The sequence below is a fragment of the Bombus flavifrons genome, chromosome 2, assembly GCF_040668555.2.
Source record: "Bombus flavifrons isolate JBK064 chromosome 2, iyBomFlav1_principal, whole genome shotgun sequence".
NCBI classification, from domain to species: Eukaryota; Metazoa; Arthropoda; class Insecta; order Hymenoptera; family Apidae; genus Bombus; species Bombus flavifrons.
The window spans coordinates 9,466,466-9,485,244 of NC_138443.1; the positions used below are offsets into that span (position 1 = coordinate 9,466,466).

Below are 18,779 nucleotides of genomic sequence, written 5' to 3' on the forward strand. Positions count from 1 at the left end.
TTAAAGTAATTCTGAATTGGCTAGGAATCTTATAATTTTGAAAGAGACTGACTCTTTTTTATTTTGTATTTTATTATTGTCCTTTTCTTTATTATAACTTAGATGAATAAATATTTTAATTATTTTTTCAAGAAATTGATTTGCTCTTTAGGTATTACGAGACTGGTTCGATCAAACCACGTGCAATCGGTGGTAGCAAGCCACGCGTAGCGACCACACCAGTGGTGAACAAAATCGCCGATTACAAACGAGAATGCCCGTCGATTTTCGCCTGGGAGATCCGTGATCGACTGCTGCAGGAAGGTGTTTGCAACAACGACAACATTCCAAGCGTAAGTACAAAATATTTGTGAATACAGTAGTTTCGCTTGAAAATATCTTAAGATTCACTTCAAGCATAGCCAGGCGCGATTTAAAAAGGAGTCACAGGTCCAAAAAATTTCCGAAATTTTTTAAGGAACCTGTTACAAAATGTCTTACATGAAACTAGCTTAATACATGTAACAATTAATAAGAAATATCATGCAAGTATTTATCTCAACATACAGATTATTCCAAAACATTCAGAAACCTAGAACTATCTCAAATAATCTGGAAATGATATTTTAAATATAACTTCAATGTATCCGCAGAAATCCAAATCAATCTGAGAAACGCTTGCTCGGCATGACCGATAAACAAGTGCAATCAGTGGCAACAAGCTTCAAATTCTTCTTTCCTTTGCTCTTCAAACTGAAAACTCTCGGCTTCGAACCAACTCACGTACAAACACTTGGGCAACTTCATCGAAAGTCATTCCATCGGTACTCTCAAACGCACCAGCATTCCACTTTTATTCCACTCTCATTCCAACGCGCAATTAGCAAATGACCGTGCACCGCTGCCAATTCCAGCAGAGAAAGAAAAGCGCAATGACTCCGGGGGCAGGAGTCGCGTTCCAAGCGTTCGCGTGGGGAGATCCAGCAACGGGATGCTCATTCGCTTAGACACGGAGTTGCTTTGTATGGTGGTGGCGGTTTATCAGGGTGCGCAGCCGGGTCGGTACTTACCCGTCGGATCTGGCCACTCGACCCTAATCAAAGTCTCGTCAATACGATCGGTTGGGAGGGGTAATCGGTCCATTACGCGGGCCTCGGTATTGTCCACCCTCTGGTCCTGCTAGTCGTTTCCCCTCTTCTTCCCAAGAATCCTCGGTCCGTCTTCCAAACATCCTTTCCACCCTCGCGAATATCGATATTCCATGGTCTTCTCCGCAATCCCCTGAAACAGTGTTTCCCAACCTTCTTTCGCATAATTTCAAATTTAACATTTAACACGTTGGTTACCGCGATAGATAATCCGCAGTGAATTCTCCGTCATGTTGTGCTGCTCACGACAGCCAACGTGTTAATTAAATACTAAAAAATATCGGTAGCGACATTCCGAACAAATTGGCGACCTCCTTTTATGATAGTCAGACAAACTGCAACTCCTTGCCCAAATGTAAAAGCAAAAGAACCTTTTGTAGTAAGATAAAGAAAATGCATAGAAGATAAATATTGAACATAGAAGAAAAATATATAATTTTTGGTTTAATATTTAAATAGTTAATAGTTAAATATATGGAAAATCTTCACCTATCAAACTTCGCGACACGTTTAAAAGATACGATCTAAAAATTGGGAACCTGAGCTCTGAAACCATTTCTTCTCTTATTCGATGTATCCCCAGCACGTTCGATCTGTCGTGACGAGGAATATTTCGAAAAGTCGTGTCTTTCCTCTAGGAGAGGTCTTCTTTCGAAAAGAAGAACCGCCGTTTCCCTCGACCATCCCCTTACGATTCCGGGTGTCTGCCAGGAATACCGAAGGGGACGGCACGCGTACGAGTCGTTATCCGTCGGCTCGCGAAGGAACCGTTCGTTTCTATCGGTTCTTTGGGAACAGAGCTTTGCCTCGTTCACCTAGTGAAGGGGATGGTGATCAATCAGCGTGGTTACACACAGAGACCCGTTCTCTTCTGCCGATGCTTATCCGACGACAATATTCGGGAAAGGAATCTGGTTCGATCGAACACGCGGAACGTTGTTTCAGCTTTTAACGCTGGGATCGTTATAATGATCACACAGTCTGGTTCTGTAGGTGTAGCGTACAGGGTGCTGGTAGAAGAACAGGTTCGTGATGGAATTGTCTGTTGTCTGTCGAATCGTTGACGGTAGAGGGAATATATATTGAGAGTGAGGAAATCTCGATATTGTGTGTGTGTGTGTGTATGTGTATGACCATTTTGATCGGTCGATCAGTTTTGTGAAATATTCGAGGAAAATCTCTCTGATCTCGCAGTGGATGTACGATGATAATTGGGAAGAACTGCGAATGATGCTGGAATTCGATCTGGATTTATTCTAGATTGTGTTTTATATCGCATATATGCTATTGATTAATGACGACTAACTCTGGAGAAAATTATTAATATTAAATTATATCGTTGACATTATCCAGCTTTCATTTGAAATATTTTGTTACGTAGCAAGTATACAATTTTTAAGATACTCGGGATCACTCAGTTTAGAGATTCACGTTGCATAGACATAAAACTATTCTATTGAGTATTTTTGGCAATTATCGAAATCGCTTAAGATATTATCGGATACTATAAACTATTTCCGATATATCTTAATATGAATAAATATCTCCTTCATAAAATTTTGCAAACCGCCAATAGCAAGCCTCGATATCCTCATAAGAAATATTTCATGATAATCGATATTTTCGAAATATTCAGGATAGCGACGTAAAAAGGAAATTTCTTTCTAACATCTTTGTTAAACTATCGAACTTTAACATTACTCTCCAATAAAAAGCACAAAATATAACTTATCATGCTTTCTCCTATACCTTCCAACTGTGCATGCTTTACAATTCCATCCATAACCCATAACTTGAAGCCATTTGAATCGAAGAATATCTTTAAAACTTCTCTACATCCTTTCCAATAGCCAATGCCATTCAATTCCTGAAACCAATTCAAACCAAGCCAAAGCAAAACCTGGGCAACGAGATTGACGAAACGGAATTGGTACTCTCAACAACTAATAGATCAATAGTCGTTCCAGAGGAATCTTCGATCGGGTTCATCGATGACGACGACGACTGTCTCGTGAAACGGCAACGACGTTAACAGTAATGATAGCAATGACGATGATGGTAGTGGTGGTAGCCGTTGGTTGTTGCGGTGGGTACATATCGTCCGCGGCAATGGGGTGCGACGGGGTTAGTCGCCGACGAGCGGATGGAAGCGGGTAGAATCAGGGTGAATGGGATCAGTTAAGCGTGTTGCACAATTATTCGTGTCCGGTCGCGCGTGTAATGGTCTGCATCGGTGCTGCGGCTGTTGTGCGGCGAGAGCCGAGTGGAGCGGAGCGTAGAACAGCCAGGTTGCTTGGTTTGATGATGGAAAGCCTAGCCTGGCTGCCTCTGAAACTCTCTCTCTACCTTTCTCTCTCTCTGGATGCTGTATGCAGTTAGTTTAGAAACGTCCTTTCCTCTCGTCCTCTCCCGCAGCCATTATTCCGCAGGATTGAGACGAATCTTGCGATACGAACTTTCCACGCTGTCTACTGCTGCGAGTTACCACCCTCCTTCCTCGTTCGATTGATTCCGGTTAAGGAACACGCGGTTCCGTATTACGTCGAGCTTCGTTCGTTTCGAACTGGTCGATGGATTTGTACAATTTCGTAAGAAGCTATTATGTTATGGCATGATGTGCGAGAGAATCTTCTAAGGTGAAATCGATCAGTTCGCTTTCCATAAATTTCGTAATTTTATGAACTAGGTACATTATATTCAATTTGTGGAAAAAATACAAATAAACGACTTACTTCCATGAAAGTCGATCATACATTCCAAAGTGAATTTAGATAATTGTTTGTGCCGTTATCGTATTCCTCTGTCTTTCAATATATGGAGTTGATCAGTTGATATGGCTTGTGAATGGCTCATGTAGAATTTTATCGAAGTTAAGTGGAATCTTTGATATTGTAAGAAGCGTTTTAACGCGATTCAACCAATGTTCTTAATATAATTTTCCCACTGATGACGTACTTACTTTCCTTCTATAGCACACCCTTAATTTTAACCGATTAAACGACTCTATACACGTTACACTTGAATTATTTACATGTCACTTAAAGATTCGATTGCCATCGTGTGCGTTAAACGTGTTTCGCTTGTTACAAAGCTAAGATTACTTGTTCCTATCGCCGCGTGCTCCAACATCGATCTCGTCGAGGCGGCAAACAAAAAGCTCGATTGAATTTACCGGCTTTTATTCCACGTAATAACTCGTACTCCTCTCCTATACACACATATATTTGACCTGTACAGCCTTCAGTACATACGCAGAATACTCGAGGCAACAACGTCGTTGGCACCCGACGGCATACAGCCATTATTTCCAGCAGAGGTCTTAAGTCGAGCCACACGCGAGAAGGATCGGCTTTTACTCTCTCTCTCTCTCTTTTACCTTTTCTCTCTTTCCTTTTTTCCCCTCTCTCATAGAACCTTTCAGCGAAAGCCTAGTAATTAAGAAGCTCCGCTCGATATCCTCCATCCACATCGAAGCAAGCCAAGGGATCCATGGGAGAAGTGCAGCGCAAAGAGAGAGAGAGAGAGATAGCGAGAGAGAGGCAGAGGGAGAGAGTTCGGCTATGTTCGACTCGCTGCTTGCTGCACCATCGACGAGTCGATGTTTTGGGGGATGAGGTTACACAAGGGGCGGTTCGGGGGGTGCAGAACGGGAGAGATTGAGCGCGCGTAGAACACCGAGACTATTATGTGCGAGAGTCGAGAGTACAAGGCTCGCCCCCGTGGCTCGTTATAACTTTAGAGTTAGCCAGTGGTTCGGTCGCGGTACAAGGTGAAGAAGACCGCGTTACCACCGCGCTGGTTAGGGGAGCGAAGAGCCATGGAAACCGTTTTATGTAATAATAATTGGATGGCGGTGTCCTTTCATCTGCTAGTCGCTCCCTCAGCGTGAAGGTCGGCAAAGAGAACGCAGAAGAAAGAGATGATGGGAAGCGGTGAACGAGAGACAACCGATGTAACTATGGAAATGATTGTCGCGAGCGGCTAGCAAAGAACCAGATGAAACTTTCAAAAGTTTCCTCTGCTCTTCTCATCTTTTTCTCTTTTGTTTTGTTTCTTGCTCGAGCTTGCCACTGGCCGTTTTTCTTCGCTCGTCGGACATAAATTCGGCGCCAATTGCATCTCAGTGTTGTGGTTGTAGCGGCACGTGAGTCAACGGAAGATTTGAATCAGGAGAAACTCATATTATTGTGGCTTGGAATACCAACGTTGTTTTGCTTTGCTAGGTTCAAAGGTAAACGAACTCCGGACAAAATATTATTGCCGTTATTTGTAATTGTCAACCGGAGTTACATTTGAACTTTTTACAATAACACCGGTTGATACAAATAGATGAACGTGCTCTCTAGGTGAAACACATAGTCGAATAGCGAGCGTATAGCTGAACAATAGCATTGAGCGAGCGACGATTATGACTGGCATACACTATTCCTGTACTTGTATTTACAGTAATTTTAATATAATTGACTATTACAATCTTATCACTCGTCTCCTTAATAAACCAACACGTTTAATAATAAACCACCTCATGGTAATCGATCGAATGATCGTCACTTTGTTATTACGAATGACACTAGATCGATCGATATGGATTTCGTTATTTTTGTTAGTAACTAATTTATTTATTAATAACGATCGATTGCCGTCGAACATTTCATGGAACAATTTTCCAAAAACTACCAGCATTCGGTAAACCAAAAACCAATCAGTTTTACGATATGACCAAACTTACAGCAAACAAACTACTTTCAATCTGGACTACCGTTACAGTTACGCGTTAGTGTTCTAACAACGATTGGTCCTTGCCGAGCAATCCTCTGTACCAAGCTACGATACTCCCCTGTAAATCAAAAATCAAATGCCACTGCCGAACGATACCACGTAACTTACAACGAACAAACTTTTTTCAACTCCGTCTACCACCTAGCCACCACAATATATTTGCGTTCTACTAATGATTGATTCTGGACAAACTGGCCTCTACGTCAATCTACGATACACTGTTCTACGAAATATTACCGTTCAAAAAAAACCAGGAACTGAAAACTCAATTTACTTCCTCTCGCACTGTTTTTATTATCGTTGCATTCTTCACCGTTCATTGCTATTATACTTTACTATCTTTACCAGAAGCTCAATCATCACGATACCATTTAATCTGCAACAAGTTCAAAGTTCTTCAAAGCTTTTTTGGCTAGCTGTCGTTACTTCTATCCACTCACTTGCTAATAGCAATTAATGTACTATTCGCAGGTGTCGTCCATCAACAGGGTGCTGAGGAACCTGGCCTCACAGAAGGAGCAACAGGCTGCGGCGGTGCAGGCGCATCAGGGTGCCGAGAGCGTGTACGATAAGCTTCGGATGTTCAATGGGCAGGCTGCAGGCTGGCCACCGGCTTGGTATTCCGCTACGCCCTCTCATCATCCCTTGGCCACTGGAATTCCAACGGCAGCGACCCCCGGCTCTGGCCAGTCGCTGCTGCCCGGCAGCCAGCTTCATGGTCGAGACGATTCTCTGCTCAAACGAAGCGGTGAGTCCCAATTATACGTTAATTGCTAAATGTAACGCACGACATCCCACGTTCCTTGTTCATGTGTCGCTTCGAAGGACTTCATTTCATCTCTTGTCATTGTTTTTAACGTTGGAACTATAACGTGTAAAAGAGCTTGAGGTACGAAACTTGTAAAGTTTGACAAAAAAAATTAGGACGGACTGTATGTAAAAGATGTGCATATAATGCAAAAGTGAAAACGAGACTGTATTTGTACTGGTTAAAAGTTCGCAGTTGCTCCTTAATCGTACTTATACTCAATCTTCCGAATTAATTTTGTAATCGACTCGAAATTAACGATGATCTTCGAAGAAGAAATTTTCAAAAGTAATAGAAGCTTAAGCTAACTTTCATTTTAACAAAATTTAGACTTGTTTCAAACGAAAACCATCAGTTATTAGTATCACTTTTGTTGCTATTGCGATCATCCTACATATAAATATATACGAGTGATCACGAAACACTTAAGAATATAACCAATCCTATTTACAATGTCTATTATTCACAATTATCCCATTACGCCACAAATCCTCAAGAATCGACAGCTAAAGTTCTTTTCTCCCTTAAGATTCATTCGTCAATCGAAATGTTTCGACAACTTGTTTCAATACCTCTACCTTTCATAAACGGAATTGTTACCTTCAGTTGGGGGTTCCTTTGCCTTTCACGCGGTCGAGAAAAGCCATAGAATCAGACGCCATAGGAAACCAGGTCCTCTCAATGCTTGATCCACTTCTTCTGCGGATCGACAATGGTCTCGAGGCAAGGTGGAAGTCAAGGGAGCACCCTCGACGTATTATAATCTGCTCGTACGCGCGACACCCTCGTCCCGTTCTTAACAGCCTTTCCGCGAACCTGCGTATTGTCCCGTTGTATTTCCACCGGTGTATTGGATCGGTTTACGTATCGGAATAAAGGAAATACCTGGTGTCGTTGGATCGTGACGTTTCTCCTAATAGGATCACGTTAATCGGAGCTTGCGGTCCTGATCATGACCAAAATTGCTCCACGGATGATGGTTTCGAATGTAACCGCGATTCAAGATAAGTAAATTCTCGAAACTGTTAAGCTAGTCCGATGGTCGAAGGTTGTTTTAATAACGAATACCGTAGGCTGTGTGTGATTTGATGCGATTTGATCGTGACTGTTTGAAATTGTTAAGGCAATATTGGCGGTTCTATAAATTTCTACAAATATTTTGTGGGGGCTGGTGTGATTAATCAAATTTTGTAAATCGTTCGAAAAATAGGTTATCTTTTTTTCATCGATGAATTATTTGGGTAGTTCGTTTTAGAGCGATTGAAGCAGTAAATCATCTCGAGAACACTAATTCTCTGGTTTATCCATCTTTGATCTGGCTTTCTTATAACCACTCGAATAAGTATCCCGATAATCAAATATGGAATTGTGTCCAATTTAATACACGAATTTTTCCTTGGTTCCTTAATTAAATAAATTCATGTACAATTGTGATTCTAACATTTGGATTACACTTGAAAATCTCTATTACAAACCGCTTTTCCAAGAACGCAAACTGGTCAGTCTAAAGTAGCCAGACCGACACTGAACCTTCTCGCATGGTCATCGAGCCGTACACCCCATTTCTTCCCCTCGCAATCATGCGTCGTCACCTAGAAAATTAAAGTCAAAGAAGGAGAAAATACTCCATATAAGAGGATGTGATAGAATATTGCATATACTCTCGTTTGGTCGTAGCGATGGGCTCTACCCTGGTATGTCATATGTTGATACTTGCAAGGGTGGCAGTATTTCTTCAATTGTCAAAACTGACACAAACGTACACCTATACCTCGTTTTTCACATTCAATATTACTAAAAAGGGGAAAAAAAAAATAAAAAGAAACAGAAAAATAGAAAAAAAAAAAAAAATACAAAAAAGAAGAAAATATTTTCTAGAATAAAATGGTACAAAATATAAAATATACTCTCGTTCCAGGTAGAGTCTAGTACTAATATTAATAACAGTAATTGAATAATATTTACTCAAAAAGGAAGAAAATATTTTCTCTAAAATATAGAGATATCTTTTTTGGAATATAATCTGGTTCGAAGCAGAGCATGTTCGAAGGTGGCGGTATTTCGAATTGGCAGAACGGTACCACGGGGCTAGAGAGATAGGAGTGGGCGAGAGATTTCGTAGGATCGTGGTGGAGGCGGCGGTGGAGAAGATAGAGGGTGCGCGATGTGCGAGAGATGAGCGAACGAGAAAGCGAGCAGCTGACGAGCGGACGATATATAGGTACACTTAGAAATACATATATATACGTATGTATATAGCGTAAGGGCAAATATATAGGTACACGTAGCGTACGGAGGGACGGACACGGACAGAGGGAAAGGGAAATGGCAGGAAGGTATCGGGAGAGGGATGGAAAGAGGCGAGGGTTCGGTGCGCGGAGGCGGAAAGTAATCGTGGCTCACCGGGAGCCGTCAACGTTGACGACGACAACGACGACGACGGCAACGGCGACGACGACGAAGACGACAACGGCAACGGCGACAACGGCGGCGACGACGACGACAACGATGACGACTGGAGGAGCAGACTGTCTCCATACAGGATGTTTCAGAAAGTGCTATCAAACTTCAGGGTCATGTAGTACTCAAGAAAACAAATAAAAAAAGTCTTAATAAACGTCGGTCGAAATGTTCCTATTTTTGACTTTATAATAAGATAGAGCCTATTTGAGTCAGGTGAACATCGATATCTTAAAATTTACTCCTGGACTACGCGCGATATAGTCAAAATTGTTGTGCTACACTATTAGTCTTTAACATAATGATGAAAGAATAAGAAAATATCGTGTACTTCAGGTTCAGCAAGAAAAGAGAGAGCGTATGGTAGGATTATTTGAGTTAGCAAGAAGGTATATATAAAAATTAAATAAAATATATGACAAAATAATTTGCAGGAATAAAATAATATACACGCGCTATTAAATTACGAAAATTACAACTGAAAATATTAGCTGGTTGGACAAACCTTTTATAATAACATCAAGGCATGTTCCCGAAGAAAATTATGGTTAAAGCGTCTCTTTTTCAACTGTAAATCGCTCGAAAAATTTCTCATAATCAAATTTACCGAAGGACGAAGCAAATTACCTCGCTCGACTCAAATAATTTACCTACTGAAACAACCCTGCCTCGCCCTATTTGGACCTATACATATTAAGCCTTTTTGCTTGTTTTCGTAAGTGCTACGTGTTTGTAAAGTTTAGCATCAATTTTCTGAAGCATCCTGTACACGCACCAACACGATCACTATGATCGAGCGAGACGACTATGCGGACGTCTCCCATAGCTACTCTCTGCCACTTTCTGTCCCATTCTTAATTCGTTGGTATGCTCGTGGTTGTTTCTAGGAATGTCGAGGACCGTCGCGTCGTTAGTCCGCGTCCATCGCAAAATCACTGGAACGATACTGAAATAGGACGATCCTTAATTGGATCTCGTCCTGGGAATCCTTCTCTCCTCCGTTTGCCTTCCCGAATTTTCTCCTTCTCGCGCGAGGAATCACTTGCCACCCCTAATTTAGTCGAACGTTATCCGCGCTGGTTGAGGAAAGAGAAGAAGTTTCGGAATGCAAAGAAAAGATGTTTGTATTATGGATTTCGAGCAGTGTCTTTATGTCTTTCGAGCTCGTTACGTAAAACAGGAATTTTCGTATTTGTTTTCAGATACAGGTTCTTTGTTGTCGCATCAGCAAGAAACAACGTCAGATGGAAATTCGGAGCACAACTCGTCCGGTGACGAGGACTCGCAAGTTCGACTGAGGCTAAAACGAAAGTTGCAGCGCAACCGAACATCCTTTTCCAACGAGCAAATCGACAGCCTCGAGAAAGGTTAGCGCACGAGAATAAATTCAATTTATCATCGGACATGCTACGTTCTACGTATACGCGGTATTAATAGCACGAAGTACACCATATCCTAAATAAATCTCAAAAAAGAAAAAAAAAAACGAACGAGTTAGTTCCGCGAAAAACGTAAATTGCTAACCCTCTCCGAACATCTACGGGAGTACAAAATTTGTAATTTAAACTCTGAGCGACTGAAATTGCTACGAATCGCGTACGTTCTCTCTTCTAATCATTGAAAATCCAGCTATACAATTACGAGCACCAGTGAAAAAAAGAAGATAGTCAAAAATAGTAGCGCGTACATTTTCAATTGCATGTTTCCACGTTAACAAACATCAACAAACATCGGTGCTCATCCTCGACGAAAGCTCCATTTTCGTTCAGCCGGTAATAACGATATAAACGTCGAACGATCGCGCGCGCACTCAGGGATTCTGTATATTCCGTCCGTTTCGCGGCGATGCATGCATATTCAGAGACGGTCGAGGTAAATTACTGCTTTCCTCGAATATATCGGGCTTTCCTCTCTTCGTACGCCCAGCAGGAGCAGCACGACTGCTTTAATTGGATCCGCGGCCATTCAAGTCGCGCCCTCGCGTTCGAGTATCGTCGATAATTATCCTTTTAATCTTGTCTCGCAGTGAATCGAAATTATGCGCGATTAATATAAAATTGTATGTACACGAGCGTATATACGAATACAAACAAATATTATGTAGTTCTATACGTATAGCTACGTGTATATATTTTTCTTTTATCATACTATACGTTACACATACGCATATAGTAGAATATATATTATATATATATATACAATGTGAAACGCGCCAGCTATCCAACGGAGGCACGTTTAATAACGAGCACTTGTTGCAAACTGGTTTCGTTTTAGAATTCGAGCGGACACATTACCCGGACGTGTTTGCACGGGAGCGTCTCGCTGAGAAGATTGGATTGCCTGAGGCACGTATCCAGGTGAGTGTGAATGTGCGAATGCGGCGTGTGCTTCCTCTTTCTCGTTCGCTCCACCCACCGCCCTTTTTCTCCCTTCCCCTTTTTATCCTTTCTTTCGTTCTCCTTCCTTCTCTATCTCTCTTTTCTCTTTTCCTCTTCTTTTTTCTACATCTTACTCTTTTCTTCGTTACACGTGCAGCACGTTCTCTTTCACTCGTTCCAATTTCTTTTCTCTTTCTCTTTCACCGCGTCTCGTCCTCCGTGTCGATCCTCTTCCACCATTCTTGAGGTTAGACGACGCGACGTCTTCTCCTCGTCTACACAGCTGTGAGCGACGAAGAGGGCGGCTGTTAAGTGCGACGATGCCCTTTCATTAAACGCGTGACCGCCAACGCGCGGGGACGTTAAACACCTCCGACGACGAATCTGCGAGACCACCCGGGGGGATTTCGTCTTTATGCCCGTGTCTTCTTCTCAGACCCTTTTCGCCGTGTGTCTTAACGCCATTCGACTTTTCTTGTTTCATCGTCTGTGTATTAAGTTTCGTAAAAATCTAAAACGAACCGCGAGAAGTTTTTCTTGGTTGCATTCTTGAAAAAGTATCCGTGGAAGCTGTGGCTAAAGCAATTTTAGGCAGCATATTTTATTAACAATAGTTTCCTCTTGGAACTTTTATACGTTTCATTAATTTCCCTTGGCTTTGGATACATTGGAGCAAACGTTCTTAAAATGCCGGATATACAATTTAAAGAAACCTTGGTCTTTGGAAATTAGGATGAAAGCTGTGAAACTTATTCTTTCTGGTCAGATTTCTCATAATCAGTGGTTAACTGTATATGATGAGCGATTATCACGAATTTGTAATTTAAACGATGAATTTCCTGATTTATAGTTAGCTACACTTAACGTGTGACTATTACGAACAATCATAATCCGTGATCAATCATTACAGCAACATTCCGATATACCATTTATCCATAAATTCCATACGCTCGTAGTATTCGCTACTAATATCCAAGTATCAAAGACAACGTATGGTTTAAGCAGACGCAACATATCCCGTAAAGAAACGAATCGTCCAAAATCTTTGTTCCTCTTAAAGACAAAGGTCCACCGTTATGTCCGTGCCATTCATAATTCGCGTATCGAGATGTAAATCATATCATGTATGTCATCAAGACACACATAACACGTAGAGAAATGATGCGAGACAGAGAGCGAGCGCGAGAGTGTGTCGTAATTAATTAATATAACATCGTTGCTCGAGTCATGGGGTGACGCACGGTTATACGAGCTAATATGTACGCAGCCTTATCGAACATTGTTTGGCCGCGCCGTGCCTCTGGCTCGGCCTGTGTTCGACCCTCTTGCTATCCGGCCGGCCTCCCTCACCTGGCCCGACGATAGGGGGTGGTGAAGTGGCCGGCGGGCTTTCGCGTCGGTGGTAGTAACCGGGCGCTGAGCGTTATGTGGACGTACAAACAGTGCAAGACCATGTTGACGCATGTTTTCAAGCCTCGTTGGCTGGTATTGATCTTGCTAAGTGCAGGAAACCGGGAGTGCCGGTGCGAGAGGCAAAGGCAGAGCGAAAGAGAGGGATAAAGAGGTGAGGGAAGGAAGGGTAGAGAAGGAGAGAAAGAAGGGTAGAGATAAATGGAAAGAGAAAGAGGGTGAAAGGGGACTAAAAGGAACGATTGAACCAGCAGCGCGGAGTCGAACGTCGTTGGATGGACGAACAAACGGTGGAACGAGGAGAACGGATGGACGACGACGAAGGTATGGTAGAGAGCAACGTGCAGAGGAGAGAAAGCAAAAGCGTGGCATTGGCCAGGACACGGCGTGGTGGACTCGCCGACACGGCCGTGTGCCACGGATACGAAACGCCACGCCGCACGCGGCATATCCCGAGCAAGCCGTGAGGGATCCGGCACAGACGGCCTAAGAGGGTTCGAACGCAACCATGGCAACGTCGCGTCCCCAGGGAGGTTGCCCTCTGATTGGTTGTTCCTCGCTTTTCCACCTATACCTTGGATACTCGCACGAGTTTCGCCACGCCGCGCCGCGCAACACCGCCGCCACTGCCCGATTATCATCTATGGCGCTGGCCAGAGAGCGGAGAATCCCTCGTGTGAAGCCGCGATGGCCGAAGTCCCTCGATCATCACGGTCAACCTTGGCATTTGCCTTTTAAGAGAAAACGAAGACGATCGAAAGAAGTGGAGAAGAATCTTCGCTCGCTTCTTGATGGATGCTCGCGAATATGTGTCATAGTAGTAGATGGTAGTTGGGAAAAATTATTTCGTGGTATTTTCTCTCCGTGTTATGAGATTTTCAGTTTCTTTGGGACACGAGATGTAAAAAGAGGTTACGAAGTCTTTTCTGCAAGGTTGTTATGGTTATCTTCGTAGAATTAGGATGACTCCTGTACGTAGAAAATGTTATTGCAGAGGAGTTGTAGATTTATTTATTTCGATATAAATACGTGGTAATTTTCTATTGTAATCGTCGTAATATATCGATGGATGAAATTTGATATATCAAAGGAAACGATTATTCTATTAAGAATGTCTTTTTATGCGTCATTTGGCTAATTGGAAATTCCGATCCGAGAAAGGTTGGAAAACAGTGGTATAATTTGGTCCTGGTTATCTTATAGTTTCGAGGAGTATGAACCGGGTCCAACGAATATTCTCTTTTTCCGTTTAGTTAACTAATTCTAGATGAATCTTCTTGAATCGTACAGTTCCAAAAACTTTCCCCGACTTGGTTGAGGAACCTTTCGATAGAGGTATCCTCCCTTCTTGTAGTTGATCAAGAAAGTAATAGGAGTTGAGTCTAAGTTTCCTCTTTCTTTAGTTAAAAAAAATGCAAAAGTAATTTCTTAAAATTTTCGTTTTAAAGGTCTTCGAAACTTCCGTAGAAGTACAACTTTCTTTAGAAGTACAACTTCTCTTAGCTGATCGATAATTTCGTATAAAGTGTGAAAATCTTTTTTCTCATTTGGTCCATCTTAAATTATGAAGTCACCTCTGTCGAAAATTTTGAAGTTTTTAAAGTTTCCCTCAAGGAATATTTCGAAAAAGGCATCTCTTGTAGTAGATCGATACAGTTTCAGATTTCTATTCGATAGTTTTCGTTCTGCCCCAAAGATATTCGAGCGAATGTCTTCTCGTGTTGTTTGGAGGTAAATGAAAAAAGTATCTTCTCAGTCGGTGTTTTAATTCTAATCCATTCAACGGCGATTGTAACTAGATTAGATTGTAAATAGTGACAAAAATACATGGATCAAATCCTTGAAACCGAAGTTGGAATTAATTTCGATTGATTGAAGAGAACTTGCAAATGAAATGCTATGTCAACGCAATATTCATCCATATCGGATTAAGAAAATTCCACATAAAATAATACCCAAATTTTCTTTATTTCTTTCTGTAATACTCAATCGAACGACATTCTACTTCCTAAAGAAAAAGAAAAAGAAAAAAGAAAAAAAATTGCAAGCGAAAAATACGTAAGAAATATTAACACAGCAGGAAAAGCTCTTACAATCCTATCGCTAGATATATGAAACTTTATGGAGCAGCATCGTGTATACATGAAGAACCAGCCAAAATTTCACGAAACGATCTTAAAATTCGCGTGCGACGCCATCTTCTAAACATTGCCAATCAAAGTAGAAGGTCTGCCGCGAGGGACGGGAGCGATGTACCCGGTTCGTGGAATTCCGAATGGATCGATTCAAACGAGTTTTCGGGACGCGGTAGGACGAGTTTACGAGGAACGACGGTATTGGGCGAAAGGAGTCCGCTGCGGGCGAATGGTGGATATTTGCCGGTGGCCCGCTAGAACACGATTTGCCACGTCGCTGCCGCCACGAAATTTATTCTTTTTTACTTTTTCTCTCCTCTTTTTTCTGTTTTTTATTTCGTTCAATCGAGGGCCGCCGGGTGTGCAGGATCACGTTTTTCGCGGCGGGCGAAATGAATTTTGAATTTTCTCGCTGCCTATTGAAATAATATGGGAAGAGAAGAAAATATTTGGTTACTCTCGGTGGCTATTTTAGGCACCAAGATTATTCCGTTTTATTTCTGATGCTTATTAAATACGATATTATAGCGATTCCCAGCTTCGGAAAATTTTTTCCTATCCAAACATATTATTATCCGAGCTTGGTTACATTAGCTTTAAATCAAGTTATAGGTAATGGCGTGAAAAAAGAAATTATGTGAATTATAGCGATCAATCGGGAGATGCTTTGGAAATTAAGAAACGACGAGAGTATTACAAAAATTGCATGATGTTAAAGGTAGTTACATAATATCGTTTCGAAATATTTCTAATATTAGAGAGAAAGAAGGACTTGCAAGACTTTTCACTTACAAAACTGTCCATTCCGTGAAACACTTCAATACCGAGGTAAATCATTGATCCTCCTCCCATGGCTTCTCTCTTTACTGTTTATTTTATTTTCCATCAATAGCTCGAATGAATACGTACAAATTAGCGTCAGAATCATGGGTTAGTGAGGGGGGTGGACGGGAGTTGAAACGCGGGGGTGGAAGAGGAGAAAAAATAATAACGCCCCTTGCCGGGTCTGGCTTATTGTTAGCGTTCTCGGTGGCGCATGATAATTGAGAAAGTTGCGCTCATTGTTGGCAATCGAATTTTTATATCGTTATTCTCATTATCGCGCGAACGTTTAAGCGGCTGTTCGCGAACGGAACAGCCGACGTAGCAATTGTCAGCTATTAATAAAAGCGCGCGTCTCTTCATTGCTAGTGGAAAGAAGAGAAAGAGCATGTTCGTTGCGTTTTTTCCCTCCCTTTGCAAATGAGCCGAGCAATCGAGTCGTTTCATAATTTAACAATTCCGGCTTGATTCCATTTTCTCTCCCTTTTATCCTCCTTTCTTCTTTTTATTTTTCTATATAATTTCTACTTTTTTTTTCATTTCGTTCTATTTATTTACTTATTTCCTTTGTTTGTTTGGTATAAACGCGATTATAGAGTAAATATTTTATTTGTTATACACGAGAGGATGATACGGGACATTTAGAGGGAAGAAATTACGATGTAATCCGGAGCGTGTTTGTGCTACGAGTGATTGGAGGGTAGCAGGAAGGGAAATCGACATATCGTAGGGAAAGGGAATCCTCTTATCGCGACGAGGTATCTTCGAAATCAGGAAATCCGTGGAAGCGCAACAAAGAACTTAAGCTCCGATTTGTTGCTCGAGATTACTTGTTATTACGACCATCTTCCGCGATGCTCGCGCGAGAGATCTTTGCTAGAAGATATCGTCGGTGGCCATCGCGATTTGGACAGTATCACAGAAACCGAACTCATCAACTGCATCTTCCGAAAATTTCTTCGTTTCATTATCTAGATATACAATTACTGTACAATTCGTAAGGAACAAATGATTTGTTTCCAATCTTATCGTTGACACTGTCGAATTAAACTATCAAATCGAATAAAATGGTTTCAGATTCTTTGCCTTTACAACGAACTAAAAATTTCTAGAGATCGTTGACGAAATTGACGTTTACTTTTATTAAGCATCGAAATATCTACGTACTTTTCTTATTTACGTTATATAACTTTATCGTAATTTTCTATGTACGTATAGTATATTTGACTATAAATTATTAAGTATTACCCTATTTTGGATTTCTTTCTGTATCTATATTTTATTTATTTCAGCCTGGAAATTGGATTTGCTTTTACATAAATTACAAACATAAATCATAAGTGGAACATAAGAGATATGAAACACAAACTTATAAATAACTACGATAACATAAAAATATATCGATTCTTTCGTTATCTCTCTCCTATCTTTAAATACTTTAGATAAACATCCTCCTCGTTGTATCATCATCCATTCCGCCATCCATTACCTATCTGTTGTTTCACTTGTTTTCTTTTCATCTTCCAATAATTGCACTTCCCTTCATCCTTGTCTATTTCTTTCCGCGAAATCATTTCAATCAAACCTTATTCAACGAACTGATGCTGCTTATTCGATTGTGAAGTAACAAGTACAATATGAAATTTACGAGTTCTGTTTCATAATCTGCGGAGAATATATTATACAACTTAGAGAAGATTGTTGATGTTAGGAAATGTGGATGGAAAACGAATCGTTTAACCGTTTGTTGGCAATGAGAAGTTGAACTTTGCGATTGGCCCGAGTCCTCGGTAACGTTTCCTCGTATTTCTCGAATGAACAGCTTATTAAACGTGCGGCTTGGCTTAGCTTAGAGTTGTACGTCTTGAAATAACCAGCATTCAGTTAAACGCGGAACATTTGTGAACAAATTTCACCAAAAGTCACGAATCTTTTGATCTTTCACTCAGTTTTCGATTTTGAATATTCAGAGTGTAACTACGTACGACTCTATAATTCATCCAGAAAACGTAATTTAGATGAAATTTTGTTACGCGAAAGGAGACGGATACTGTAGAACATTTGAAATTAATTTAAATCGCTCAAAGAGAGCTTCCTCTGTGTGTCGAAATTGAATTGAAAGAATCGAATATTGTAGAATGTTTCACGTTAATTTATATTACTGTACGATGATCAAAATATTCTGTTGGAATTTAGGAAGGAAACAGAGCATTGGTATTTCAGAAATTGTATTCTGTAAAACTTTTCCCTTAAAAATCAGACGGTGAAAAGATCCGAAAGACACTCACTGCATTTAGAGAGGAATTTTTAATATAAGCTATCGAATATAATCGATCCACGTGTGTCTTTTCATTCACAATTTGTCTTACTTTCTCGCGATACAACAAATTTCCTATTTTGCTCATCGTCGGTTCTGTGTAATACTAAAAGCGCGTCGGATAGGTCGTAAGGGAAAGAAACAGCGGGAAACGATGCGAGATAGCGAGACGTACGAGCACAGACGTACACACCACTGAGAACACACAGTAACTCAATTTTCCATCCGACAACTGCTCAATCGCAATTAACAAACTGCGGCAGAGTCTCGTGCAAACTCGACTGCGTGAGCTTACCCGGGGTTGGCGGGCAGAAGGGGGAAGAGGTTGGAAAAAGGTATCTAGATTTTACGGCTGTCGGATGGCTGGACAAGGAGAATAGGTCGAGAGATAGAATACAAACAGGAAGGGGTAGAGAGGGTTCGATAGAGGTAGATAGAAGCGAGGAACGAACGAGAAAGAAAGAGAGGGAAGAAGAGAGGGTGTGTAGAGACGATGGATGATGGAGGGAACGACGATGAACGAAAAGAGAGGAACGTGGATGG

General features: G+C 41.2%; 1 protein-coding gene and 1 long non-coding RNA gene across 3 annotated transcripts in view; one reads left to right on the plus strand and one right to left on the minus strand.

Annotated features, from left to right (window-relative positions):
* The window catches only part of toy (paired box 6 protein twin of eyeless), a 41,342-nt gene that overhangs the window by 13,197 nt on the left and 9,366 nt on the right, over window positions 1-18,779 (plus strand). The window contains exons 3-6 of one of the 2 annotated variants that reach the window (XM_069131925.1): window positions 152-332; window positions 6,378-6,654; window positions 10,377-10,541; window positions 11,449-11,531. In XM_069131925.1, the coding sequence (XP_068988026.1) occupies window positions 152-332; window positions 6,378-6,654; window positions 10,377-10,541; window positions 11,449-11,531 (706 nt within the window). The remainder of the gene's footprint in view (window positions 1-151; window positions 333-6,377; window positions 6,655-10,376; window positions 10,542-11,448; window positions 11,532-18,779) is intronic. The other variant, XM_069131924.1, reaches the window with a different exon arrangement.
* Window positions 7,758-9,213, minus strand: LOC138189776 (uncharacterized). The gene is made up of 3 exons (XR_011176114.1): window positions 9,118-9,213; window positions 8,190-8,306; window positions 7,758-8,117 (listed from the first exon to the last, which is right to left on the minus strand). It is a non-coding gene; the product is annotated as an uncharacterized LOC138189776 (long non-coding RNA).